Source organism: Ascidia mentula, chromosome 4, assembly GCF_947561715.1.
Source record: "Ascidia mentula chromosome 4, kaAscMent1.1, whole genome shotgun sequence".
NCBI lineage: Eukaryota > Metazoa > Chordata > Ascidiacea > Phlebobranchia > Ascidiidae > Ascidia > Ascidia mentula.
In genome coordinates, this window is record NC_138569.1 from 17,140,591 (window position 1) to 17,162,415 (window position 21,825).

The 21,825-nt window shown below is 40.5% G+C and overlaps 3 protein-coding genes across 3 annotated transcripts; 1 reads left to right on the plus strand and 2 right to left on the minus strand.

Moving 5' to 3' along the window:
- Positions 1 to 5,237: 5,237 nt before the first annotated feature.
- Positions 5,238 to 7,452, minus strand: LOC145898924 (aquaporin-8-like). Its single transcript, XM_082987594.1, has 6 exons — positions 7,130 to 7,452; positions 6,915 to 7,025; positions 6,731 to 6,857; positions 6,350 to 6,543; positions 5,941 to 6,075; positions 5,238 to 5,544 (listed from the first exon to the last, which is right to left on the minus strand). The coding sequence occupies exons 1-6, from the start codon at positions 7,369 to 7,371 to the stop codon at positions 5,415 to 5,417; spliced, it is 939 nt and encodes a 312-aa protein (XP_082843720.1). The 5' UTR covers positions 7,372 to 7,452; the 3' UTR covers positions 5,238 to 5,414.
- Positions 7,453 to 9,085: 1,633 nt separating this feature from the next.
- Positions 9,086 to 10,846, plus strand: LOC145899856 (thioredoxin-related transmembrane protein 2-like). Its single transcript, XM_082988781.1, has 6 exons — positions 9,086 to 9,359; positions 9,483 to 9,657; positions 9,776 to 9,852; positions 9,952 to 10,124; positions 10,258 to 10,387; positions 10,443 to 10,846. The coding sequence occupies exons 1-6, from the start codon at positions 9,180 to 9,182 to the stop codon at positions 10,536 to 10,538; spliced, it is 831 nt and encodes a 276-aa protein (XP_082844907.1). The 5' UTR covers positions 9,086 to 9,179; the 3' UTR covers positions 10,539 to 10,846.
- Positions 10,847 to 10,986: 140 nt separating this feature from the next.
- Positions 10,987 to 21,265, minus strand: LOC145899854 (uncharacterized). The gene is made up of 30 exons (XM_082988780.1): positions 21,044 to 21,265; positions 20,908 to 20,975; positions 20,802 to 20,820; positions 20,384 to 20,481; positions 19,959 to 20,178; positions 19,671 to 19,705; positions 19,498 to 19,602; positions 19,369 to 19,416; positions 18,939 to 19,098; positions 18,576 to 18,590; positions 18,298 to 18,450; positions 17,808 to 18,002; positions 17,336 to 17,518; positions 16,990 to 17,127; positions 16,719 to 16,856; positions 15,923 to 16,327; positions 15,469 to 15,738; positions 14,996 to 15,265; positions 14,584 to 14,718; positions 14,201 to 14,341; positions 14,010 to 14,144; positions 13,758 to 13,892; positions 13,561 to 13,695; positions 13,309 to 13,443; positions 13,106 to 13,243; positions 12,782 to 12,922; positions 12,412 to 12,641; positions 12,018 to 12,240; positions 11,824 to 11,954; positions 10,987 to 11,586 (listed from the first exon to the last, which is right to left on the minus strand). Exons 1-30 carry the CDS (start codon positions 21,135 to 21,137, stop codon positions 11,434 to 11,436), a joined length of 4,446 nt encoding a protein of 1,481 aa, XP_082844906.1. The 5' UTR covers positions 21,138 to 21,265; the 3' UTR covers positions 10,987 to 11,433.
- Positions 21,266 to 21,825: the final 560 nt, after the last annotated feature.

The window sequence follows — 21,825 nt, forward strand, 5'->3', positions numbered from 1 at the left end:
CAGTATTGTTGGCTTATCAAAATGCTTTTTGTCACCTGTGAACACAAAAACTAAACTATGAACACAAAACTACGCAAATATCTTCATTCTCAGCACATTCACTTGATTCCAAAAAATTCCCACATGTTATTATGTCGCAACAGTTTCGGCCTAAATTTTGCTTTTGGGCACTATTTGCAGTCGCCATTCTATCCAAGCTATGTCGTAATGTAAATTTGCACTGATTTGCTGACCAACTGACCGACTACCCAAAACTACCCAGCCGGTGGAAAGAAAAGTCTTATACTGACAGTGACACTGATGTCATGTCAAAGAATGCATTTAAAGCACGGTTAAACTTCACAATAAACTTTGAACAATTGAACTTTTAAAATCAAGTCAAACTCATGCAATTGGTATTTAAAAGAGTTTTTGAAGAAATTTTAAGATTTGGGGTTTTGGAGGGGAAGCGGTTTAGTCAATAGACAAGACAGCGACATACACTCACGTTGAATAATCTTATATATTCTTATATAGTCGCAACTGTAATTTGAAAGGTTTAGTTGTGGTTTTATAACTCTTTCATACCAGGAGCCAGACGGGGTGTTCTAACTGCAATACGTTGACAACGTTCAATACAGTATTATATAACACTGTCGTGCTTTGCATTCCATTAAAACTGCAAAAACTGGTATCAGAACCTTCCCTCCAAGAACCAATATAGACGGGATTTCCACCCACAAACAAAATAATCCGTTTTGTGCTTATGCGTATCATGACATAACTCCAAGCAACAACGTTTGCCGCTGGAATCGTTCAAGACAAGTATTCCTCTGCCTCCATTCTAACTAAAAATATCAAATTTTACTTTCCAAAAAAACGAGCACGTTGTCAAATTTGCAAAAACCATACCCCGATATTTTCCTATGTTTTGTGCACGCTACGAACACATTTCGGCCATACAAACCTTGCACAAACGTATGCCGTTGAGATCCTGTTAAACCAACAACCTTACACACTCCTGTTATCGAAGTCAAAGTTGACCTTCCACACAAAAACGCGCACCCTCTTAAATTTGCCAATGATTAACCATAACCCCAAAGGTGATTGTACGCCATGGCGTGGCACGTAAATCAAAAACACTTCTTAAGTTTAACAAATATTAACCAAACCCCAAACGCCAAATTTGTCTCTGTGTTTGGTCAGCCGAAACTGCTTCCAGTTGCACCACGACGAGGTACACAGATGACTTGGTGTTTGAGCGAAATAGGAAACGAACAATCCAGCGACCAACCTGAAAATGCTTTGTTGATCATTTGTTTAATTTAAGTTTTACTTTATAAGTCTTGTAAAACCAGTGCTTGAATTGCGTAATGTTTTGCGCGCAACTTTGCACATGTAGCCTACTGCATAATCCCATAATGTGACCAAAATGATTTAGCCATCGAATATTCTCGAGTAAAGTGATTCATTCAACATACTGTTTACCACATACAATGTTCTCCTATGCTTATGCCACATCACACCTATGTTCTTGTATTATATTACTTTAAGCGCCTCATGATATCACGTGACATTATTGACCAATCAGCTCTCATAATGGAGAGCGTTAAAGAGCCCACAGTGTCTACCTGCAAAGTCGATTCAAGTCTAGTCTTCGCCATTCTGTACGCTGACATTCTATCAACGTTGTATTGAAAGTGTAATGTACCGTTTTAATGGAATTGGCAACAGTTGTGATTACAATAAATATTTCGGAAGATATTCAGAAGCAGGTTTAACAATCAAAGAGACTCAAGAACCGCTCTAGCCATCGAGACACTGTTAAATATCCCTGAGACCTTTGGAGTTATTAACAGTCTAAACAATAAGTGCAGAGTAGAATTACGGCCTATATTAACATTTTTCCGCAAAAACATGCAACATTTTCGATTTTACCTTCATCCGGCCTGGGGCGCTCGAAACATTCCGGATGAAACCATTCCCTACATTTGCTACACCTAATTAAATATTATTTATCGTCCGCGAGTCTACAATTACAATAAATCGCAAGCATTTCGCTGTTCCTTATTCTATTTACGATAAGCTTCTTTATCTTAAAAAGAGGCTCAAATACTTTTTTGCGCAACATGTTTTTTATATCTTGAAGGGACGCGAATGTTTGTCGGAAGGTTTTGACGGAATTGCATCACCGCGAACCCGATATCAACACTGTCAAATCTGTGAGATCACATTGTGATCGGTTAGACCGAGAACCATGATCTGTTTATTTGTGGAAAGAGTCGCAAATTTATAGGAAGATATCAAAGTCGAGGCAGAATCAAAGAAACAATTGCTGCGATTACGATGGAGACTTAGAAAGAAGTAGCGCAAGTGGACAGACGTGACGCAAGCAAGATAACTAGCGAAGGCGTCAGAAAAACGTGGTTTTAAAAGACCAAGTTTAAACAAATTATTAAAATGTTTTGAATTATGACAAGCCGCATTTCCTACAATCTATGCGCAGCGACGGCTCGTTATATGTGATATGTTCTGGATGATGAGGATGGGTCCAGGAGAATTTGGTTTATTTAGAATCATATTTCACGATTTTTGGTTTCCGTCTTTGAGAATGATCCACTATTCCTGAGTCTTAAATGAAAATCTTGTATTTGACATAGTCCACTATATCTTTTGAGGGCTTCCAAGACATGCAAACTTAAATTTAAAAGTTATCCTGAAATCTCGTTTGTTTTGCACTTATTTAATTAGAATTTTGGTGTCACCGCCATTCAGAAACTTATTACTTCTTCAAAATAAAACACAGGAAAACAAATCACAGTAGAGCATGAACAAAACTGTCCCTTTCACCACCATTAAAAACAAGTGACATTGTTGAAGTAAATTTAACCACATGACAGAGCAAAAACAAACAAAAAAACATACATGATAAGAAGTAGAAGCAGAAACGGAAAATATTATCGATTAATAATTAATTTATTCAATAACTAGTTCATGTTCCATAATTTCTTTCCATTGAATGTCTGGGACAACAGGTTTTCTGGGTTGTGATTTACATTTTGTCTGTTTTTTATGTTGGTTTTTCTTGTGGTCAGGATCTTCATCCCCACTGGAGTTGGCATTTTTATCCGCAGCCAATACCACAGAATCGATTTTCAAAAAAAACTTTTGAGATGGAGAACTCTCATTTTCACCAAACAGTGAAATATTCTCTTTCAACTGAGCAGCTTTTCTCTTTGTGGAAACCTTTTTGCCATCAAACTTTTTTTCTGGAGTTTCCAATAATCCACTCCATGGGGTTTTTGACTTACGAAGTGGCTGCTTTTCTGCAAGAACTGTGGAAGACAACAAACTTACATTTCTACTGCCATATGCAGCATGTTTCGTTTTGGGCAAATCAACAATATCATGATCATGACCCAACAGTTTTTCAAAACCAAACAAATCTTCAGAAACCATGCTGTCAGGGTGTGTTGGTGTCACTGCTTCAATGTGGTGTTTCTGCTTTGAAAGTTTGGTTATTTTGACATTGACAAAAGCGTTATTTTCATTCAAAGCTACTGCTGTCTGTTGACTCTGAATGAGTGTGTCTTTCAAATTCCCATCAGTTAAACTTTTTCCACATATTTTATTCTTTTTTCTTCCAGATGTATTTGTCCTCAATGGTTTATTTAATGAGTGTAATGCTCGACAGTTGATCGTTCTTTTCGTTTGCAATCTTTCATTTGTAACACTGCAATCAGTTTCCTCTAATAGCTTATCAAAGCCAAAGCAATTGTCAGATGGCAAATCAGTGTTTCTTGCACCTGTACTGGACGAATTTATACTGATGTCACTTTTACACAAAAACTTTTGATTCTTCAGTGCAATATTTGATTCAGTATTTTTCTGTGTTTTTGATTGTCTTGTTATAACAGAGCTCTGATCGTCAGTTGGAAAAACTAAAGGTATCTCTGTCATTAAAATTTGCTCATTCTCATTAGATGTTTGCAGCCATGTTTCCAAAGCTGTTGATGTCTCACAATTTTGACTTACAGGGGTTGAGGTAGTGACTTGAGGTTTGATTTTTTTCAGTGTAGATTTGACATGCATATAATTCTTTCTTCTTGTTTTTCTATAAATTCTCTCTTGTTGGGGTGTACTCTCCATTGCAATCAATCAGAAACTAGATCTACGGAACAACATAGAACATACATGGTCCAAATATTAGTAGTTTGTTTTACCAAAAAAAAAATTGCATACAAGGCGCACAGCCATATACGCTGTTCACTTCTGGTATTCAACGTTTCACTATGATTAATTTAATTATATGTACGAACACACATATTTACAAGAGGGTTCCAGTTGACGAAAAACAGTTAACAAACAACGGCAAAAAAACAAATGCCCGGTTTCATAACAAAGCGAAATTCCGCGCTCTTCTTTACATACTTTGACGCAACCACTAATTACTCATACGATTTCTGTGCTTAATAATATTTTTTACAGACTCCTTCACATAAACAAAAGCTTTGTGTTCTCAGTAATTCTCAACAGATACGGTAAGAAGTGGTTCAAAGTATATTATTTGTAAAATGACTTGGACAAAATGGAGTCTTTTCAAAACTGGTAATTTTTACACCAATACGCATCTGTGGTGATACAAGTTATTACCTTCCACAACAGTATTTAGTTTACACAACAGCAGCAAATTAAATAACCCTTAAAAGCGAATCGCCTACTGCAGGAAAGCCAGTTCCAGATCACCTGCTGCGTCAATGATCCGTGTTGTATCTACTATCTTCCACGTCACAGTAGAAACTGCCGATCTGTAGAACTAATTGCACAAAGACTAAAACTACTTTCCAGTGAACTCCATTCAGACACTTGGAGCAACGCACAGGCAATGCATAACGTAAAAAAATCACGCATTATTGACTTGCGCAAATTATTTATCATAGCCTTTAAAAAACAGCATGACTGAAATTACAGCACAGAATATAACCGAAGAGAAACAAGTTGTTTTTAATATTCTCGGCGATTGCCCGCCAAAAGATGGAAGTGCTGGCCTTCAGTGCTTCAAACCTTAATATCCTAACAATGACATTTAAACGTTTAATGTGAACCGCCATCCTATACCTTATTAGCTGTACACCGTGTATATAGCTACTCCTTTCAATGGTACACGTGCTTACGCAAGTCAACGAAGTAATTTTAGTGCTAAATGTGAACTACTTAACTTTGATTGTGAATCTAATTTTCAAACTGACGAAGTTCATAAGCACACGTTTATTCACAAAACACCGAAAAATAGCGAGCGCTCTATAAGCATCTACAAACTTGTTGATTACCAAAAAAATTTATATGTTGCCGTTATATCTTGGGCATCACATGGCTGAAATACTGTAATTTTGTACGTTGAAACAGCCAGAAACTTTAATGCAAGTCAGGCTTCCTCAGGCGGAATAGTTTGCATGGTTATTTTGGGTAACGGTCATTTTTCTGGGACGGTCTCGTGGTTTTCTTTTCATGATCATTTTGGGGATTCTAATCCCCCAGGCCTTTCCTTCTGGTGCAAAGAACAACCTTCATAACAACGAAAAACTTATTATAATGAGAATAAACTACTTTTGTGATACTAAGCTGCTGGCTTGAACAACAACCTGAGTAAAAAATCTACAACCAAAACTAATATGTGATCAAACCCAACCAGCGATTCCCAAGTGGGTTCCGCAGCACCCTAGTGCTCCATATATAAATACAGGAAAAAGCGGTCGAATATGTTCGTTAAGCATTTGGGCAACAAGCTGATGATAAAAAAGGCCAAAAGGAAATTATGACAAATATGGGCATACTTGACGTTTTGTGAGGTTCCTTATTAACTTAAACCACCTTGTTGTGTTTAACAGACTAAAACAATTTGGAAAACAATGCTAACCAAACACTAACAAAAAAAGCAATAGGTTTATGTTACCATCTTACATGTATACTATAGTGAAAATCAGGGATCCAGCGCCAGGTCCAACCCACCACACCCAGTGATGTTTCCAGTCTCCAATCACAAGCGATGGCCCAAAAGCACGGGAGGGGTTAAAGCAACTGGAACCGACCCATCTCCTGCGAAGCGCAGTGGTTAGTATGCAAAAAGACTTATTGTGTCATGGCAACAACTTACGCAATGGACTGTTGGCTATACGACCTAAGCCACGCGCGTGCTAAAATTAATTTTGAAACTTGTTTGTGTCATGCTATTTTGAATGCTTAATGACTTTAGAGCGACCGTAGCAGTCCGCCTACAAACGCTGTTTGTAAACGCAACCAAGCACGACTCGGCCTATAACGTTTCACGATGCTAACCATATGAGAATAAACCCTATTTCAAAAAACTTACCCAGCTAATATTCCTTGGAAAATGGTAAAGCCGATCGCCATTGGTCCGGTCGACTGGTCGTACTTTTTGTCGAAAGTCATGGCGAGTCCAAAAAACACCATAACTCCAGTGCTCATAACTTCAGCACCTACCACTGCCCCAACGTCAAGGCCAGGAGCAATACGAAACGGACCAGGTTCATCCCCTTTTATTGACTAAAGGAAATGACATTGGTGAAAAAACTTACTTAATTTTGATGCCATCCAATCATTTCCGCGAACGTTTGTGACGGCAGGCAACAGAAAAAACACATTAAAATTATTAAAAATATTATGGGACTGTTGAAGCTGGTTAAATGTTGGTTATGCTGGTTCATAGTATTAGGTCTGGGTAAATAAATACCTGAGCAATCCAAGCTCCTGTAGCTGACCCAAAGAGTTGAGCGATTACGTAAGGTATGAACAAATAGGGGGAAAGTAAGCCGACCAACATGAAGGAGAAAGACATCACCGGGTTAAACTGAATTATCCTGAAAAATTGTTTTGTGTAATTTCCCTTCATAAACCACACAGAATGTAAGACTTACGTGATTCTAATGAATACGACAATGATCATCCAAACAGCAAATCCAGCCTGCAATGCGGGCATCAGGGCGCTCACCACGTAGTCAGCTGCATTTTCACCAGGCAATATTGTCCTGCAAATAGGCGACTAATTTTGAGGAAAAGGGTTTAAGGTGAATACGATCCTCAGCAATCTCCAAACAAGGTATTTTAAGTACAACCATATTTTTTAACTGACCTGTTGATAGATTGGTGCACTATAGGCGATGTAGGTGGTGATATCATCGAGCCATAGAAGGTGTGAAGAAGCGTAGCGCAAAACTCGCACAATATCGGGACGAAAACGTTGTTGAAAATATCCTCATATGACGCTTCCCTGTATCTCTGCAACAGGGATTTGTTTTTCTTCTCAACTTTTTCATCATTTTCTTCGTTCTCGGTTCCCTCTTCCACCACTGTCGGTTTGCCGTTGTCTGCCATTATTCAAGTTTTATATCGGTTTGCACGAAAAAAAAACCTTCCCTGCGTTTATTGAAATTCACGCTAAATGTGCCACGCCGTTTTTGCTGCGTCACAAAGAACTGGATTTTTTCTTGTTTCCGCAAGCTCGCGCACAAAATTTTTGCTGTGTAAGGTTATCTCGTTGCAGTTCGTTGGAGCAAATCGCGCGAGGGTAAAGAAGAAAACTGGGCAATTCCATTGTCGTGAAACGTGACTTGCATGATTTTGTCGGGTATAATGCTGAGTAATTTGCTTGTTGGTTTCATGTTTTGCTTAGTATGTTTCCTTTGGCCCATATTGCAAGCTTCGGCAGAATGCAACTACTTCGTTTTTGCCAAACTGGCTGAATATGCCCTTAAAAAGAATAAATGGGATACAAGTTAAAAAATAATTACAACAGTTTCAGGATGAAAACCTGCTCTTCACCGTATATTTCCTTAAAATTTGCCATTCAGTGTATATGTTCTTACCAACCGTATATGTGGCATTGAGTAATTTCGCTTTAGTAACTGCAACGTGGCATTCTTCTACACATAGGTATGCCGTGAACACGTGACTATCGGGCGGTGCTATCAGAATAGTCAGAGGAATCAAAACATATCGAACAAGGCTAATTACGCTGTGCAGAAGTTTAGATACTTTGATTTAACATAACTTTCTAATAATACATAGCCTACTTCTTGTACACTTTAAAGGTTTTGGAACTTCTGATTTAACAAATCAAATCAATAAACATTATAGTTTTTTAGTTGATCTATAACAACCAAAGGCAAATCTTATTTATCTGCACGCAAAATCGGTTGTGTATTGGTATGACCTAAAATAATCAAAATGGTATTGCGGTAGGCCTAACTGTTGTACAGCCTCCTTCATTGAGGTTAGTCCAGTTCCACAATCACTAGCTATATAATGTTGAGACACTGTAGGTCGAAACAGCGTTCATTACTGTCTGCAGCTTTCAATGATTATTATGGCTCTTTTGAATATGTACTGCATATTTCCTCTTCCCCTTTGTGTCGCAGTTGCAGCGATATCTCGTGGCTATTCGTATGTACTTTAATGTGTTTGCATTCACGAAGATCCTTGTCCAGTTTAATTCGAATATATGTTATATCTGTGAATTATTTTTAAACGTATATTTTTACTGTTACGTAATTTTCAACTTGCAACCTTCGATCTTTATGTTGAAACAGAATATTTTTTTAGTATTCTATGATTGAAAACGTGATGTCATATCGTTACGCATGAATAATTTGCGTTCATAAAGCTTTTCGCGAACGAACAATCGCGGTATCTATCGCGCAGTCGCAGAGTTGGGAGGTTCTGGATGCTGCAATGTTTTAGTTTGTTTGTGGGAAAGTGATAATTAATGCAGCTGCCGGTCATCTGACTTAATTTAACGTGCACAATTAGACTTGGCGTTTGTCCATTTAGGATTTCAATTCGGTTTCTAGATTTGAAGCAGACCTAACGTAACGCCCAAGTGTTTTTTTAGTGACATAGATTTTACTGCACACTCAGCTCATTGTGTGCATATTTGGCAAGTAATAAAAAAAAATTATGTGGGTTTAAAAATTGGAACCAATCGTGTTCCGTTGTGTATCTGAAGTTCTGAACTGAGCTATAAAGATGAATACGTGACATGCATTTAAAGCTTTTAACTGAAAATTAATCATTTTTTCCCTATAGTACATGTATCAGTAGGTTCACTCTTATACTATAAATTCAAGTTAAACCTTGATGAGAACAAGTTCATTTGCAAGTCCTCAAACTGTCTACCTGTTGCAATGGCAGTGATAACACCACTTTTATTGTTGCTGAAAAATTCAAAATCCTGGAAGAAATCCCTTACACCAGGACTGGTGTCCAGTATTTTGTTAAGTCTTATGTTTGTGTTTGTGCGAAAAGTAAAACCGATTTGCTCTTACATGCCAACGGAGGAAGAAAATGGATGCAATTTTGAATGGGTTTGTGTTTTTGTGAAAAGCTTATTTTATGTAATAAATGTGGTATTACATTCAGACCTTTTTTGTAATTTATATTGGTTATGCTGCTTTGTGCCCACAAATCACAATATTTTTGTGTTACAGAGAGAAGTAGAGATGTTCATGTTCTTCATGTGTCTTATGGTATTAAAGAACAGGTCAGCAGTGTCTATTGAGCAGATGATCACAACTGTACTCATGTACTCAAAATTGGCCAATGGTGTCTTGTTTTACCGACTTGACGTCAGGCTTTGCATGCTCTATACTGCGATTTGTTTAGGTATAATATGGTTGTAGCTTATTTCTGTGTTTCTTGTCTATTGTGATTCTTTAACAAAATTACCTTTCCATTCAATTTTGTTAATTTGAGAGTACAGTGTTTACATTTGTATTTTTAGTGCGGCTGTGGTTGTTTCCGGAAAACTTTGTTGCCGGCCCAGAGGAAATTACATATTTTAGCGATAAAACATTAAAGGTGTGATGCTTTTACATTTGCCTGATCTTCAAAATTTGTATTAACATCGCCTAAATGTCTGTTCTGTATGTGTAAAATTCCCACTGTTTAACGTTTTAGGATGAATTGGAAGAGGAGCCAAAAATAACTTGGGTTATACTTTTTCATGCCACTTGGTCTCCACCATGTCGTGCAATGTCTCCTGCATTTTCTGCTTTATCGAATGAGTTTGCCACCGACTTTCTTCGCTTTGGAAAAGTTGATGTTGGGAAATACCCTGATGCAGCAAAGGAGTAAGAAATAATTTGAGACTTTCTTTATTCTATTTAGATTTTTATTCAATTGTTCCTACGTTTGGATGTTACCACTATTTCCTAGGTAAATATTTTGCGGATGCGAATTGCATGTTTTTTTTCTTTCGTGCAGGTATGGGGTGAGCACTTCAACCCTCTCTCGTCAGCTGCCAACAGTGATCGTTTTCGAAAATGGAAAGATGGCCGATTGGCGACCAATGATCGGGCCAAAAAAGAAGTTTATCAAATACGTTTTCTCAGAGGTAAATCGTCTTTGTGGTGTCATAATCGTCAGTAACATTACTGCGTTTTTTTAAGGAAAACATGAGACGGGATTTTGGTATGGAACAGTTGCACGAGAAAGCGCTTGAAAAGTCGAAGCATCAAAAAAAGTTGTCCAAAAAGAATGACTGAGGACGTCAAGCGCCCCAACTCAGCCATCACTCTCCGCCACTTGTGTGCATATGCAGTAATTTGATCGTTGGTGCGTTTAGCTGTGTGTGTGCTGTTCAAAAAGTCCTTGTTTTGTTTTTGTCCCGATCGTGCGTCTACTGTGCTGCTCTAATACAGACTTTGACAATATCTCGCTTTTACTGGCGCAAGTCGGCCGCCTGTTCATCAGCGATTAAGGTCAGTGCGATTATATCCAGGCCAGTTAGTACGTGGCAGCCGTTTGGTCATTGTTAGTTGTCGCATTGTTTGCGTTTCAATGACAAAAACAAGTACCATACATTTTGGAACAAGCGTAGATTTGCATTGACCTGACCTGTCCAGCACATACCAGCTTCCTAAACCAAGTTGATGTTTGCTTGTTACTAAAACCATTTCTAAAAGGTGAGAATATTTTTATGGAAAACACGAATTTAGGAAAAGCTTTTTATTTGCGAGTTACAATCTTATCTTTTTCTGTGTTTACGTGTCTATGAATATTGTAAAGCCGTTACGGCCATGCTTGAAATGGGAGCATCAAAACAAGCTGTGTAACCGTGATATGTACATGAAATGCGCTTGTGTGAAACGGTCAATTGGAGCTACAAGCGTTTTTTGTCGTTGCGGAGATACTTTAGTATTTGCCTAAAATGGATGGCAACGACAGCGGGCAATCATTTTATAAAGGCGTCGTGGCGGATGCTATGTACAAATTAGAGTGGAACTAATTGAAATCTGCAAAAATAAAACAATAAGCGTGACGCGCAAACGCGTTGTCGCGCGCCATACAGGATTGGCAATCAACAGAAAGCTTGCTGTCGTTGGACTGCAAATGGCAAGAGCGCACTAGCGGCAGAGCCTATGGAATCGTCCACAGACGTTAAGGCCTGCACTCTCCGTTCTCCACGCGTCTGTTGAAGTTGTCCAGCTCCTCCCAAGTGCCGATTTCGTACAGATCGCTCGGGTCATCGACCATATTGCGAACGGTCTCCTGGCAGCGTGGATCACGTGCGTAAATAGCAAGTACTGACAACTGTAAACAAGCAAAAGTGAATTGTTACTCAAGCGCCAAGTGAGCATAATTTCTTCCTTCACGCTGTATTTTTTTACATTCCTTATGGTGGAGTGTTTTAATACTATTTTCGAAATTACGTCTATCTTTGTGAATGCAGAAAAAAACAATGTAATATTTAATCGATATATGCGCGGGGGTGGTGCGCTTTGCAAGAACCACTCTGTGAGTTATTTCCTCAGAAATGAAAAATGTTACCTTGATACCCCTCTTCTTAATCTTCTTTAATCCTTTATTTAAAAAGTAGCCAGTCGATGTTCTGCATCCGTCAGTGGCAATGATAATTTCGTGATCAATATTATCGTCTCTACCGGGGAAGCCTCGCATACCTGGCAAACCGAAATATATTCATTAAGCTAGAGAATGACCAAAGTATATTGCTGCATGCTTGCCTGCTGACTGTTGGAACATCCATGCGTTGGCCTCCTGCAGCGCTCTTCCAATATTAGAGCGATGTCCACCTCGATAGACGGACCTGCCAATAGCTTCAACAACGCCGTTAACATCGTGGCTTTGGTCGAAATTAAAAAGTAGGTTGCCCCATTTCGCGAAGGACATCATTCCAATCTGTGACTCCTGTTCTCCTATTCCACCCTGAATGCTCCTTGCAACCATCTGCACGCAAAAGTTTTTACTAAAAACGAATCCTTTTAATTTTTTGCAGGGGTGAAAACATTAACAATTCCATTGCCGGGCCAAAAAGCCCTGTTTTTCGACCCTGCAGATTGACCTTTTTTGTACTGATACATTTATTAATATTATGCTTAAAAAGTGAACTGTACAAACCTGGAAAGTAGACTTGACTTTTTCGTAATTGATCCATCCAATACTGCCCGATTCATCGGCGAGCAGTAAAATGTCACGAAGTCTGGGATTAGATCCGTAGCCGAGGAAGGTGCGAACGAATCGACAGAGAACGTCTTCATTCGTTTCACCTGCGAGGGTCGAGCCAGATGGGACTGGTTCAGCTGTACTGGTGCTCGGTGCAGATGTTGATTGTATCTTGGCAATGCAAACTGCAGAAACAGGCAGCTTCATTAGTGTTAAAAACACGCGGCGTCGTAGTATATAATTAAGGCATAAATTCTGTATCTTACGGGGTTTTAAAAATAAAATATTTAAATTGCCTGGAACCAAGCGTATTTATAACACTAACATTTGTTCTCCGTTCGTAGATTTTGTGGACAAGGTTTGCCTGTCCCTTGAGCTTCGACAGTGATCACTTGAGTTCTGCTAGATTTTCCGACCAGTGAGCATTCGCTCCAGTCGCTCCAATCAACCACACAATTGGCGCAAGCTACAAAAATATCCATTACACCATTAGAGGTTGCAGTCAATGATGTCAATGCAAATTAAAACTAAAGCATTTAGGTCACTACCACTATAAAGTGCAATGCCAACAGCCTTGCAATATCCATTACGTAAATATGAGGTACATCAGACGTCCATAAACACTGGGGTTGTTGTGTATGAATTCTACCTTGGGATTCAGATTGTAGAGTTGATGGACACGCAGCGCCAGCTCCGATCTGGGGTTGGGAAACGTATTCATTTCTTGTCATCTTAGAATTGATGCATGGACCATAATCCCTCCATCTCGTAACGCAATCCTGACATGCTGCCATAAATATTTTACATTCTTTATCTAAAATGGATGACAGCGGAAAGACGACAACCAATTACCCTCAGTTTCTGTGGTCAGGTCGGGACATGCTCGACCAGCTCCCACTTTATCCTGCTTTATTATCATGCTGCGCTGCCTGTTGCTTCCATCGCACTGTGACCAATCACCCCAAGCCACAACACAGTCCTGGCAACCTGCAATAAATCGAGGTAGACTTACATGTTTACAAACAATATTTAAAACAGTGAGCTTTACATCTCCATGTATCTACAGACAATAGATTACGTTAGGGTTTACAGTTAACGTATTACTTTCAGACTGCGTGTCAAGTTCGGGACAATCCAATCCAGCGCCGACCTTTTCACGAGAACGGTATTGCAGACGATGTCGTACTCCGCTCAAACATTCACCCCAATCGGCCCAGGTCAATTCGCAGTCCAAGCATTCTGCATGGGATAAAATTGATATATTTGCACAGGTTTTTATTGCCATTATTCTATAGATGTACCCTCGGAATCGTTGCTGAGCACGGGACAGTCACTTCCAGCCCCAACTTTGTTTTGTGTGACAACTTGCGACCTTTCCCGACTTCCGTTCTCGCACACGCCCCAGTCTCCCCATTCCCATGTACAATCAACGCATTCTGCAAAACCAAAGGCAGATTTAACAGTACTGCCTCAAACAAAGGAGAGAATTATTAATCAAGCCCCTTTTAACTGGCTAATGCTGATCACAGAGTCAAAATGTCAGAATGCGACACCTTCAGTCTGTCTGTCCAGAAGAGGGCACGGCGCGCCTTGTCCGATAACAGAAAGGGCCTCGACTTGAGATCTTGCTCTTTCACCGTTAGCACATTCACCCCATGGTCCCCATTCAACTGTGCAGTTTCGGCAAGCTGCACAGAACAGAAAAGTTTGGTCTTATGAGCGTGGAAATGCGGAACATAGTTACCTTCTTCTTCAGTTGGTAGTTCTGCGGGACAAGGAAGGCCGCGCCCGATTTCTTCGGCAATGATGGTCATCTGCCTCGTCCTGACGTCAGCTTCAGTGCAAGGACCCCAGTTTTCCCAAATTAATTCACAGTCGAAGCAATCTACGTTGAAAAGTATTACAAGTAAAAATTCACAATGCACGTGGGCGCGGTTATATATGTAAACTTTCTGGTGCCACAAACAGTGGGCATATACTTTATTCATTATTTCAGGAAATGAGTGAAACTATTCATAAATTATATTTTATTTTTGACCAAAATATCACCACTGTGGTCTCCCTGTGACAGGACTTCTAAATGACTTTCACCCATTTTATGGTGGCCAAATTGTTGACAAACTTTACCTTCGCTTTCTTTGCGTACGCTCGGACAATCTCTGCCGGCCCCGACTCGGTCTTGCAAGACGATTAATATGCGCTGAGACACATAGTCCGTACATTTGCTCCATTCGGACCATTCCACAACGCAATCTCGGCATTCTGCAAACACAAACCTGGCCATGTTAGCTCCTTGCAGCTTGACTGCAGTGTGGGAAACAAACAAACATTTGGTGTGTGCGTGTTTTGAGCAAACACACCACGCGCAAAGGAAACCGATCCTTATGCTCGTCTCGTGTTGCAATGAAGGGCAAGCTTTGTTTAAAGTACGACGACCAACTTGCCTCTGGAGATTGCGCAATGTCCCAACCCAAGGTCCGCTGCGCCCAACTAGGCGGTTGGTATAAATTACTCGCGTACGTGCAAGTAAACAACCCACCTTCTGTCTCGGTCCGGAGATTCTGGCAAGTCTGTCCGGCACCCATAGATTCAACCACAACACGCTGACTTCGACTTCGGCTGCCGTCACTGCATTCGCCCCAGTCGGACCACTCCACAATACAATCGATACAGGCCTCTGACTCAGAATCAAGTGATGGACACGATTTTCCGGCTCCTTGGGATTCGGTGACCACAACTTGCGACCGACTGCGAACGTTGTTTGCGCATTCTCCCCAGTTGCCCCAATCGATAACACAATCTATGCAAGCTGTGAGAAACAGTAGGGTTTAATCTCTTAAAATGAAATATTTGCCAGGAGGTGCTGTGTAAAGTATGTTTGCTTGGCACTTACGCAAATGCTTTATATTACTAGAGAACAAAGAAAAATTAACGCAGACAAGAGCCAAAGGACAGGTCAATTGTCATGTAGCAAAGTCAACCATATTTTGGAAAACATTCTACGTTTTTTACCTTCACTTTCAGAATTCAATTGATCGCATTGAGCTCCTGCGCCAACTGCTGCGACCGCAATTCTTTGGCTCCTGGTTCTTTCGTCATTGGAGCATTCACCCCAGGGCCCCCATTCCAGCTGGCAGTCGATGCAAATCTCCGTTTCTGTGTCAAGATTCGGACAATCCTGTCCAGCCCCAACTTTGGGAGTGGTGACCACCTGACTTCGCGTGCGCAGATCGTTGGAGCAAGCGCTCCATTCTCCCCAGCCGACAACACAGTCCACGCACTCTGTTATAAAAATATACATTATACAAATGTGCCCTCTTGCAGTAAACCATTTACATTTACTTCGTAATGCAACCAGGTATTAGTATGCGTCAAAGGTTGCGTTGTTAGCTTGATTAAAATATCGCCAAAAATAAATTTATACATGACGTTTTGCTCTGTCACTGCATCGCAGAAAAAAACATACCTTCTGTTTGCGATGTTAGTGCCGGACAGTCTGCTCCTGCACCAACCTTGCTGACCAAAACCTTCTCGCTTCGAGCACGTTGGCCGTTGGCGCATTCGCCCCAAACACCCCAGCCGACGAGGCAGTCAATGCAAGCTTCGCTCTCCATGGTAAGGTCACGACATTGCTTCCCAGCCCCGATTGGTTCCTGTACAATTTGCTGCGTTCTATGCCGCATGTCGTTTGCGCACTCTCCCCAGTCACCCCACTCCACTACACAGTCGATACATTCCTCGGTTTCATCTTGAAGGTCGGGGCAAGTGTTTCCTGCGCCCACAGCTGCTGTCACCACATGCATACTACGAGATCGTAACCCGTTCGCGCACTCGCCCCAGTCACTCCAGTCGACGACGCAATGCACGCAAACTAAAAGAAATACAAACACATTAATTTGCATTTTAGTTTGTCGATTTTATGATTTGTTGAAAAATCATCCTGTATCGAAGTTTGAAGAATTCGATTCAGTAAGCTGTTTGTACTTGAAACAAAAATATTTTGTCCAAATAAATTGCAAGCTGGCATAAGTTGACTCGCTATTTTGGTAAATTAAAGTTATACAACATTCAGCTATACGACTGTGTGCTCTATACTATGGGTGACTCCAATATGTTCTAAAACCAACAATGGCAAACCTACAAACAGATATGTTTCCGCTCATAAATGAGGTCGGCCAGTGACCCCTAATTTGTCAATCCGTTTTTACAAGAATTAAACATGTTTATTATTCGTTTTACGTTTGGGCTTTTCGTAAACTCACCTTCATCCTCGGATCTTAGCTCAGCTGGGCATTCCCTTCCGCCTCCCCTTGCTTGTGTGATAATTGCCTCTGATCGGGATCTCAGTCCATCACTGCATCCACTCCACGCTTGCCAGGCAACCTTGCAATTCGAACAACCTGCAAACACAGGGTGACGAATTGTGAGCAAGAATGACCACAAAATTAACACGTTCGGTTCTTTATTTATAACTGTATGAATTGATCGAAACTTTCAAACAGCCACCAATTAGTTGAAAATAAAGGATTTCACCTTTTGTTTGAACAGGTATTGGGTCTGGACATTGGCGCCCAGCCGCGTTCGGTTGTACCGTAATCACCGCAGGACGAAGAGCGATTCCATCTGCACACTCGCCCCAATTACCGAACTGAACCACGCAATCAATCGGAACTAAAAATTTTGCAAAAACTTTATTCTTCGTTGCCTGTTTACCAAAAGGGTTTTCTTAACATTGATTTTCGTTTATCATAAGCGTGTTGGTTTGGCATGTATGGCCCCTGGCTTGTGACCCAATATAGAGCTTAATTTTGTTTTCAAGACTTATTTGACTTAGTGAGCCTCAAAGACTGTTTATCAATACAAGCTAAGCTTGACTCACTCAATTCACAAGCAGGAAGAGGGGAGCTCCAAACTCCGGATGACTGGCACGTGGAGGTGGGCTCTCCATTCAGTTGGTAACCATCATTGCACTCAAAAGTACAAAACGAGTCGTATGTGTTGTGTGCCGTGCATAAAAAGTCTCCGTTTTCCAAAACCTCAAAGTGCGGTTCGCAGAAAACCCCTAACAAACAGGGAACAGGTATAGTTACACACTTGTTGCTCTTTTAAGTGCCGAGTTTGACTCATACTGTCATCAACAAAATGTTTCTAAGTTATAGAAAACGAAACTAACGACAGTAAATGTGAACTTTGTTTGTCCGTGTCCTTCGCTGCAGAAATTTATACACGTAGGTTAAAATAGCGTTACACAGACATAGCAAAATGTAAGCACGGCACGCCTTGACCAATTTCGGAAAATGTGTATCATGCAATCGACATTACTCACTGAGAAAGGTACAATGTCCACTTACGGATGCAAAAAGGTGCGTCTCTTGACCAGTGTCCGTCCTCAGTGCACGTTATCTGGTTGGCACCAGCCAGGTAGGTTCCGGAGTTACACCAGAAGTTGCACACTGATCCGATCGTGTTATCGTCTGTACATCGGACCCCACCATATTCCGGATTTCTAATGGTTTTGCAACTCAATGCTTGTTCAGGCGTTGTTACTAAAATAGCAAAATTTTTGTTTGTTACGAAACGTCACAGAAATGTGGAGAGAGAAGTCAAAAAACAGCACTAGAGCTTATTAGAATCTAGGATTTCTATGAATTAAAAATTGTTGCATTCATGTGATCCCAAAAAAAGGTTTCGCACCAGCCCAATTTTTTACTCTCAATGGGCATAGTCAATAATACTGATCCTCAGTACAACAGATTTTTAAAAACTTCCTATTAAAAAAATTTCAAGTTTCCAACACTCAAATTTGCAAATATAGTTAGGCACTATAAGTTAACAACAAACCTGCATCTGGAGGTATTGGCTCCACATCAGGTGGAGTCGGTTCCACGTCGGGTGGAGTTGGTTCAACATCGGGTGGAGTCGGTTCTACAGGTGATAGAGTTGTGTCCAGAGGAGGTGCAGGTGTTGCATCCGTGGTGTCTCCTCTGGGAACACCTGATAAACCCACAAGGGAACTTTAATAGCAATACGGTTTACAATGGTTTCTACACTTTGCTACGATTACCGGGAGTGGTAATGAGAAATTATACATAGAAAGATAAGTGAATGCACGGTCTTACCTGATCCGAGGTAAGCTGCAAAATAGAGAAAGCATTAGATCTTGTCGTTTGTAGAAACTAGACTTTAGTTTAGGAAACTAAAAAAATCACTAAAAAAATCGATCAATGTCATCAGTATGATCTTTTTGATCAATTATCAAAAAAGAAATATCAATTTTTCCTATTGGCATCGTCGGTTTCTATCTGGTTGTAAAACGTAAAATACCGTTTCATCGGTCAACAGCGACCTGCACAGGTTAATTCTAGCAGTCTTTCATAACAACTTCTCGTAGACCATGAATATTCTTAAAATTTATTTTATTAATTTAACTAAACGTGACCACACTAATTTAGGCTGTTTCTCGTAACACTAAACGCACTGACTTGCTCTGATGATCCGCTTGCCAGCAATATTAACCCCAACCAGTTTGTCGAGCGCCAACTCCACGCTGCTGTCGTCCATGTTGGAGAGATGCAAGTTAACTGTTGCGACTGTGCTTCGTCGCCTGCGAGCCGGCTTGAAGCTCTGCACCTCGATTTGTTCCTGCAAAGTTTGCATTGCAATATTATGCTCGCGAACTAGATGTGATTCTCAATAGTTTGGTCGGTGCCCGGGGCATTTAAATACGCATTTCTTATCCATTTACAAAAGAAAATGATGTGATTACTCCTTATGGCCCAAAACAAAATAACAAAATAAAACATAATTTGAAAAGAATTATTGTGGCAAACGCACATTACAGCACAAAGAGCTTCATACTATTATTTCTGCTTTAAAAGATAACACATTGGTTTACCACAAAAAAATACTTACTATGTCCACTTCAGGTATTGTCTGTTGTATAACCAGTTGCAGGAGAAGCTAAACAAATGTTGATTTAGTAAACAGCACAGGCAAATGCATAGTTTTTCTGTTTTTGATGTAACGAATGACAAAAGTTACCTCGGACTCAACGGCTTTTTTCTGTTGAAGGAAAGCCGCGGATTTCTTGTTGTTAAGTTGTCGGACAAATGGTTTCTTGTACATAATTTCAGCCTGGTACTGGATCTGCGTGAAAAGGGAGTAGATGAGTGAACGCTTCAACCAAATTTACTTAAACGAGTGCTGAAACTTACCACTGGAGCTGGTGTGTCAATCACTATCGGAATTTCTGCAACATAAATAGGTTGTGTGTAGCCCTGAATATGTCCAAGCTAACCGGGCGGGTAAAAGTAAACAAAATCGTATTCGGGTATAAACAGAAATAGACCAAAGCTTCGTCAGTTTCTTAGTCCGTATTTTATAGTTAGGATAAAGTGTAGGTTAAAATATGATCTTTTTACTGGGACCAGAAACAACCTTTACCACGAGCTCAAATGAAGATGAAAGCGTGCGCTATGTGGGCAAAGATAATATGTAAACACCTGTAACATCAATGACCCTGTATCGGCCGAGACGTCCTCGAATGAGTTGCTCCATTTGAAAGTCGAGGTCGGACTGTAGAACGAGGTCGGTTATGAACTCAACGTCCACAATGACGCGAGTTTGAGTGCGACTTATTCCTGGCCCTGGTTCCATCTTCACTACTCCAACAGTTACTTCATCATCGGCGATGTAGGTATTACTGACGAGTTTGTGCGAGAGCTGGGAACAAGGGTATTGATACAAATCCTGGTGACAAGCCGATGGGCACTAGCCCCGAGGTACACACAGTCAAAAAGCATAGTTTGATTTGTTTACTTTTTTTTGTTATTTAGTTGTTAATATATTACTATATCACACAGCAAATGACATAATACTCCTAAGTTAACCTTATTAAGTGATGTTTACCAAACGAACAAGCACTCACTGAGCTGATGACGTCATTTGACACGCGGGTAAAGATGGCACTTGCCTGGTCCAACATTTGGGTTTTGAACTTCTGCTTCAGAGTGATTGCGTATTGGCCTACACAGTTTTAAGTGTTTGGAGAATTTTTAAGTATTTTTAAGCATCTTCATTGTCTGTTACGCATGGATTGTATAATGCGAGCGAGCAACCACTGCTAAATGGGTACCGACATCATTTGCGACAGAGCAATGTTTGGCAAACACACCCTACAGAACGTGCAATCCGTATTCGTGAAGATTTTACAACGGAGCTGGTCTGGTTTGTGTTGTTTATGTCAAAAGTAAACAGAGACTGGAAGACGCCTCCTCAAATTTCAATAAAACAGCGAGAACTTGCCTTGATATAAAACTTTTTGCTTACCCCCGTATAAAACTCACCTCTCGCAAACTCGCCAGCCTGTAAACATAAAATAATAATTTTTCACAGCTGAAACGCCGCATTGGTAGAACAAAGTTTTTTACTATATTAAACTTTCATATTTACCCCAGATCCACTTCCATCCTCAAAACCGTGTCCCAGATCGTAGTAATCGCCATCATAACCGTCTGTAACTGCAGCATGGCGATTTTTACTCCCCAAAGAATAAAGAAGCTTTTAATTGCAACAAAATTGAACTTACCTGGCTTGGATTCAGGTTCCTCTTCCCATTCATAACCTTCCTGAGCCGGCACCGTGCCGGCCACGCAAGCAAGGATGAGCAATACGGTCCACATTTCTTTAATGGGGTCCGTGATAAGCTCTTCGCCAAAACAATCAATGTCACAAGCAAAAAAGCGCTGTGATAATTTCCTGATGAACTAATCACAGACTTCTGCAAAACGCGGGTCATTTGAGATGCAAACTGTCATCCAAACGAATGTAAAATGCCTACGTTGGTATTTCCATTCTGGCTTTTATTTTTTACCTTGATCTGTTTTTTTAATTTTCAAACGCGCTCACTTCCGGCTCTAATCGAAGATTACACCGCTAAGGTGCAATTCGCGTGAAAGAACTTGCTTGGCTTAAAGTCAAGTGCACTAAGCTCTCAGCTGTCGCCGAAGCTCGCAGCTACTTATTAACACGGCGCGATGTGGTTCCACAGCGTGATAATACTTTAATGGCAGCGTACTTCCTAAGGGAATGTCTATTATGAACCGCAGAAAACTTCGCGCACATGAGCTGAGTGAAATACATCCTTTTTGCTCGCCCCATTTTGCCTGGACATAAACGCTCGCCATCGATTCCGACATGGATTATCCCTGAACCGCGGCCGTTTTTTCTGCACGCTTCGCGAGGCTTGACTCGATTTTCGTCCCACTGTCGTCGTTCCCGAAAAAGGCGACACCAACAGGATCGGCCGACTGTAGCGGACGCTGTTGACGATACAGGGACGCCTTTGCAAGTTTGCAAATTGTCGACGGA

Coding starts and splice junctions, on each gene's coding strand:
- LOC145898924 (XM_082987594.1), bottom strand. CDS start 7,371: ATGGCAGACAACGGCAAACCGACAGTGGTGGAAGAGGGAACCGAGAAC. Junction 7,026..7,129: donor GTGCACCAATCTATCAACAG/GTCAGTTAAAAA, acceptor GCCTATTTGCAG/GACAATATTGCCTGGTGAAA. Junction 6,544..6,730: donor CAGGAGCTTGGATTGCTCAG/GTATTTATTTAC, acceptor CATTTCCTTTAG/TCAATAAAAGGGGATGAACC.
- LOC145899856 (XM_082988781.1), top strand. CDS start 9,180: ATGGCAGTGATAACACCACTTTTATTGTTGCTGAAAAATTCAAAATCC. Junction 9,360..9,482: donor ATGGATGCAATTTTGAATGG/GTTTGTGTTTTT, acceptor TTTGTGTTACAG/AGAGAAGTAGAGATGTTCAT. Junction 10,388..10,442: donor TCAAATACGTTTTCTCAGAG/GTAAATCGTCTT, acceptor CGTTTTTTTAAG/GAAAACATGAGACGGGATTT.
- LOC145899854 (XM_082988780.1), bottom strand. CDS start 21,137: ATGTGGACCGTATTGCTCATCCTTGCTTGCGTGGCCGGCACGGTGCCG. Junction 16,328..16,718: donor GCTAAGATCCGAGGATGAAG/GTGAGTTTACGA, acceptor TATTTCTTTTAG/TTTGCGTGCATTGCGTCGTC. Junction 14,719..14,995: donor TCTCCGGACCGAGACAGAAG/GTGGGTTGTTTA, acceptor TTGTGTTTGCAG/AATGCCGAGATTGCGTTGTG.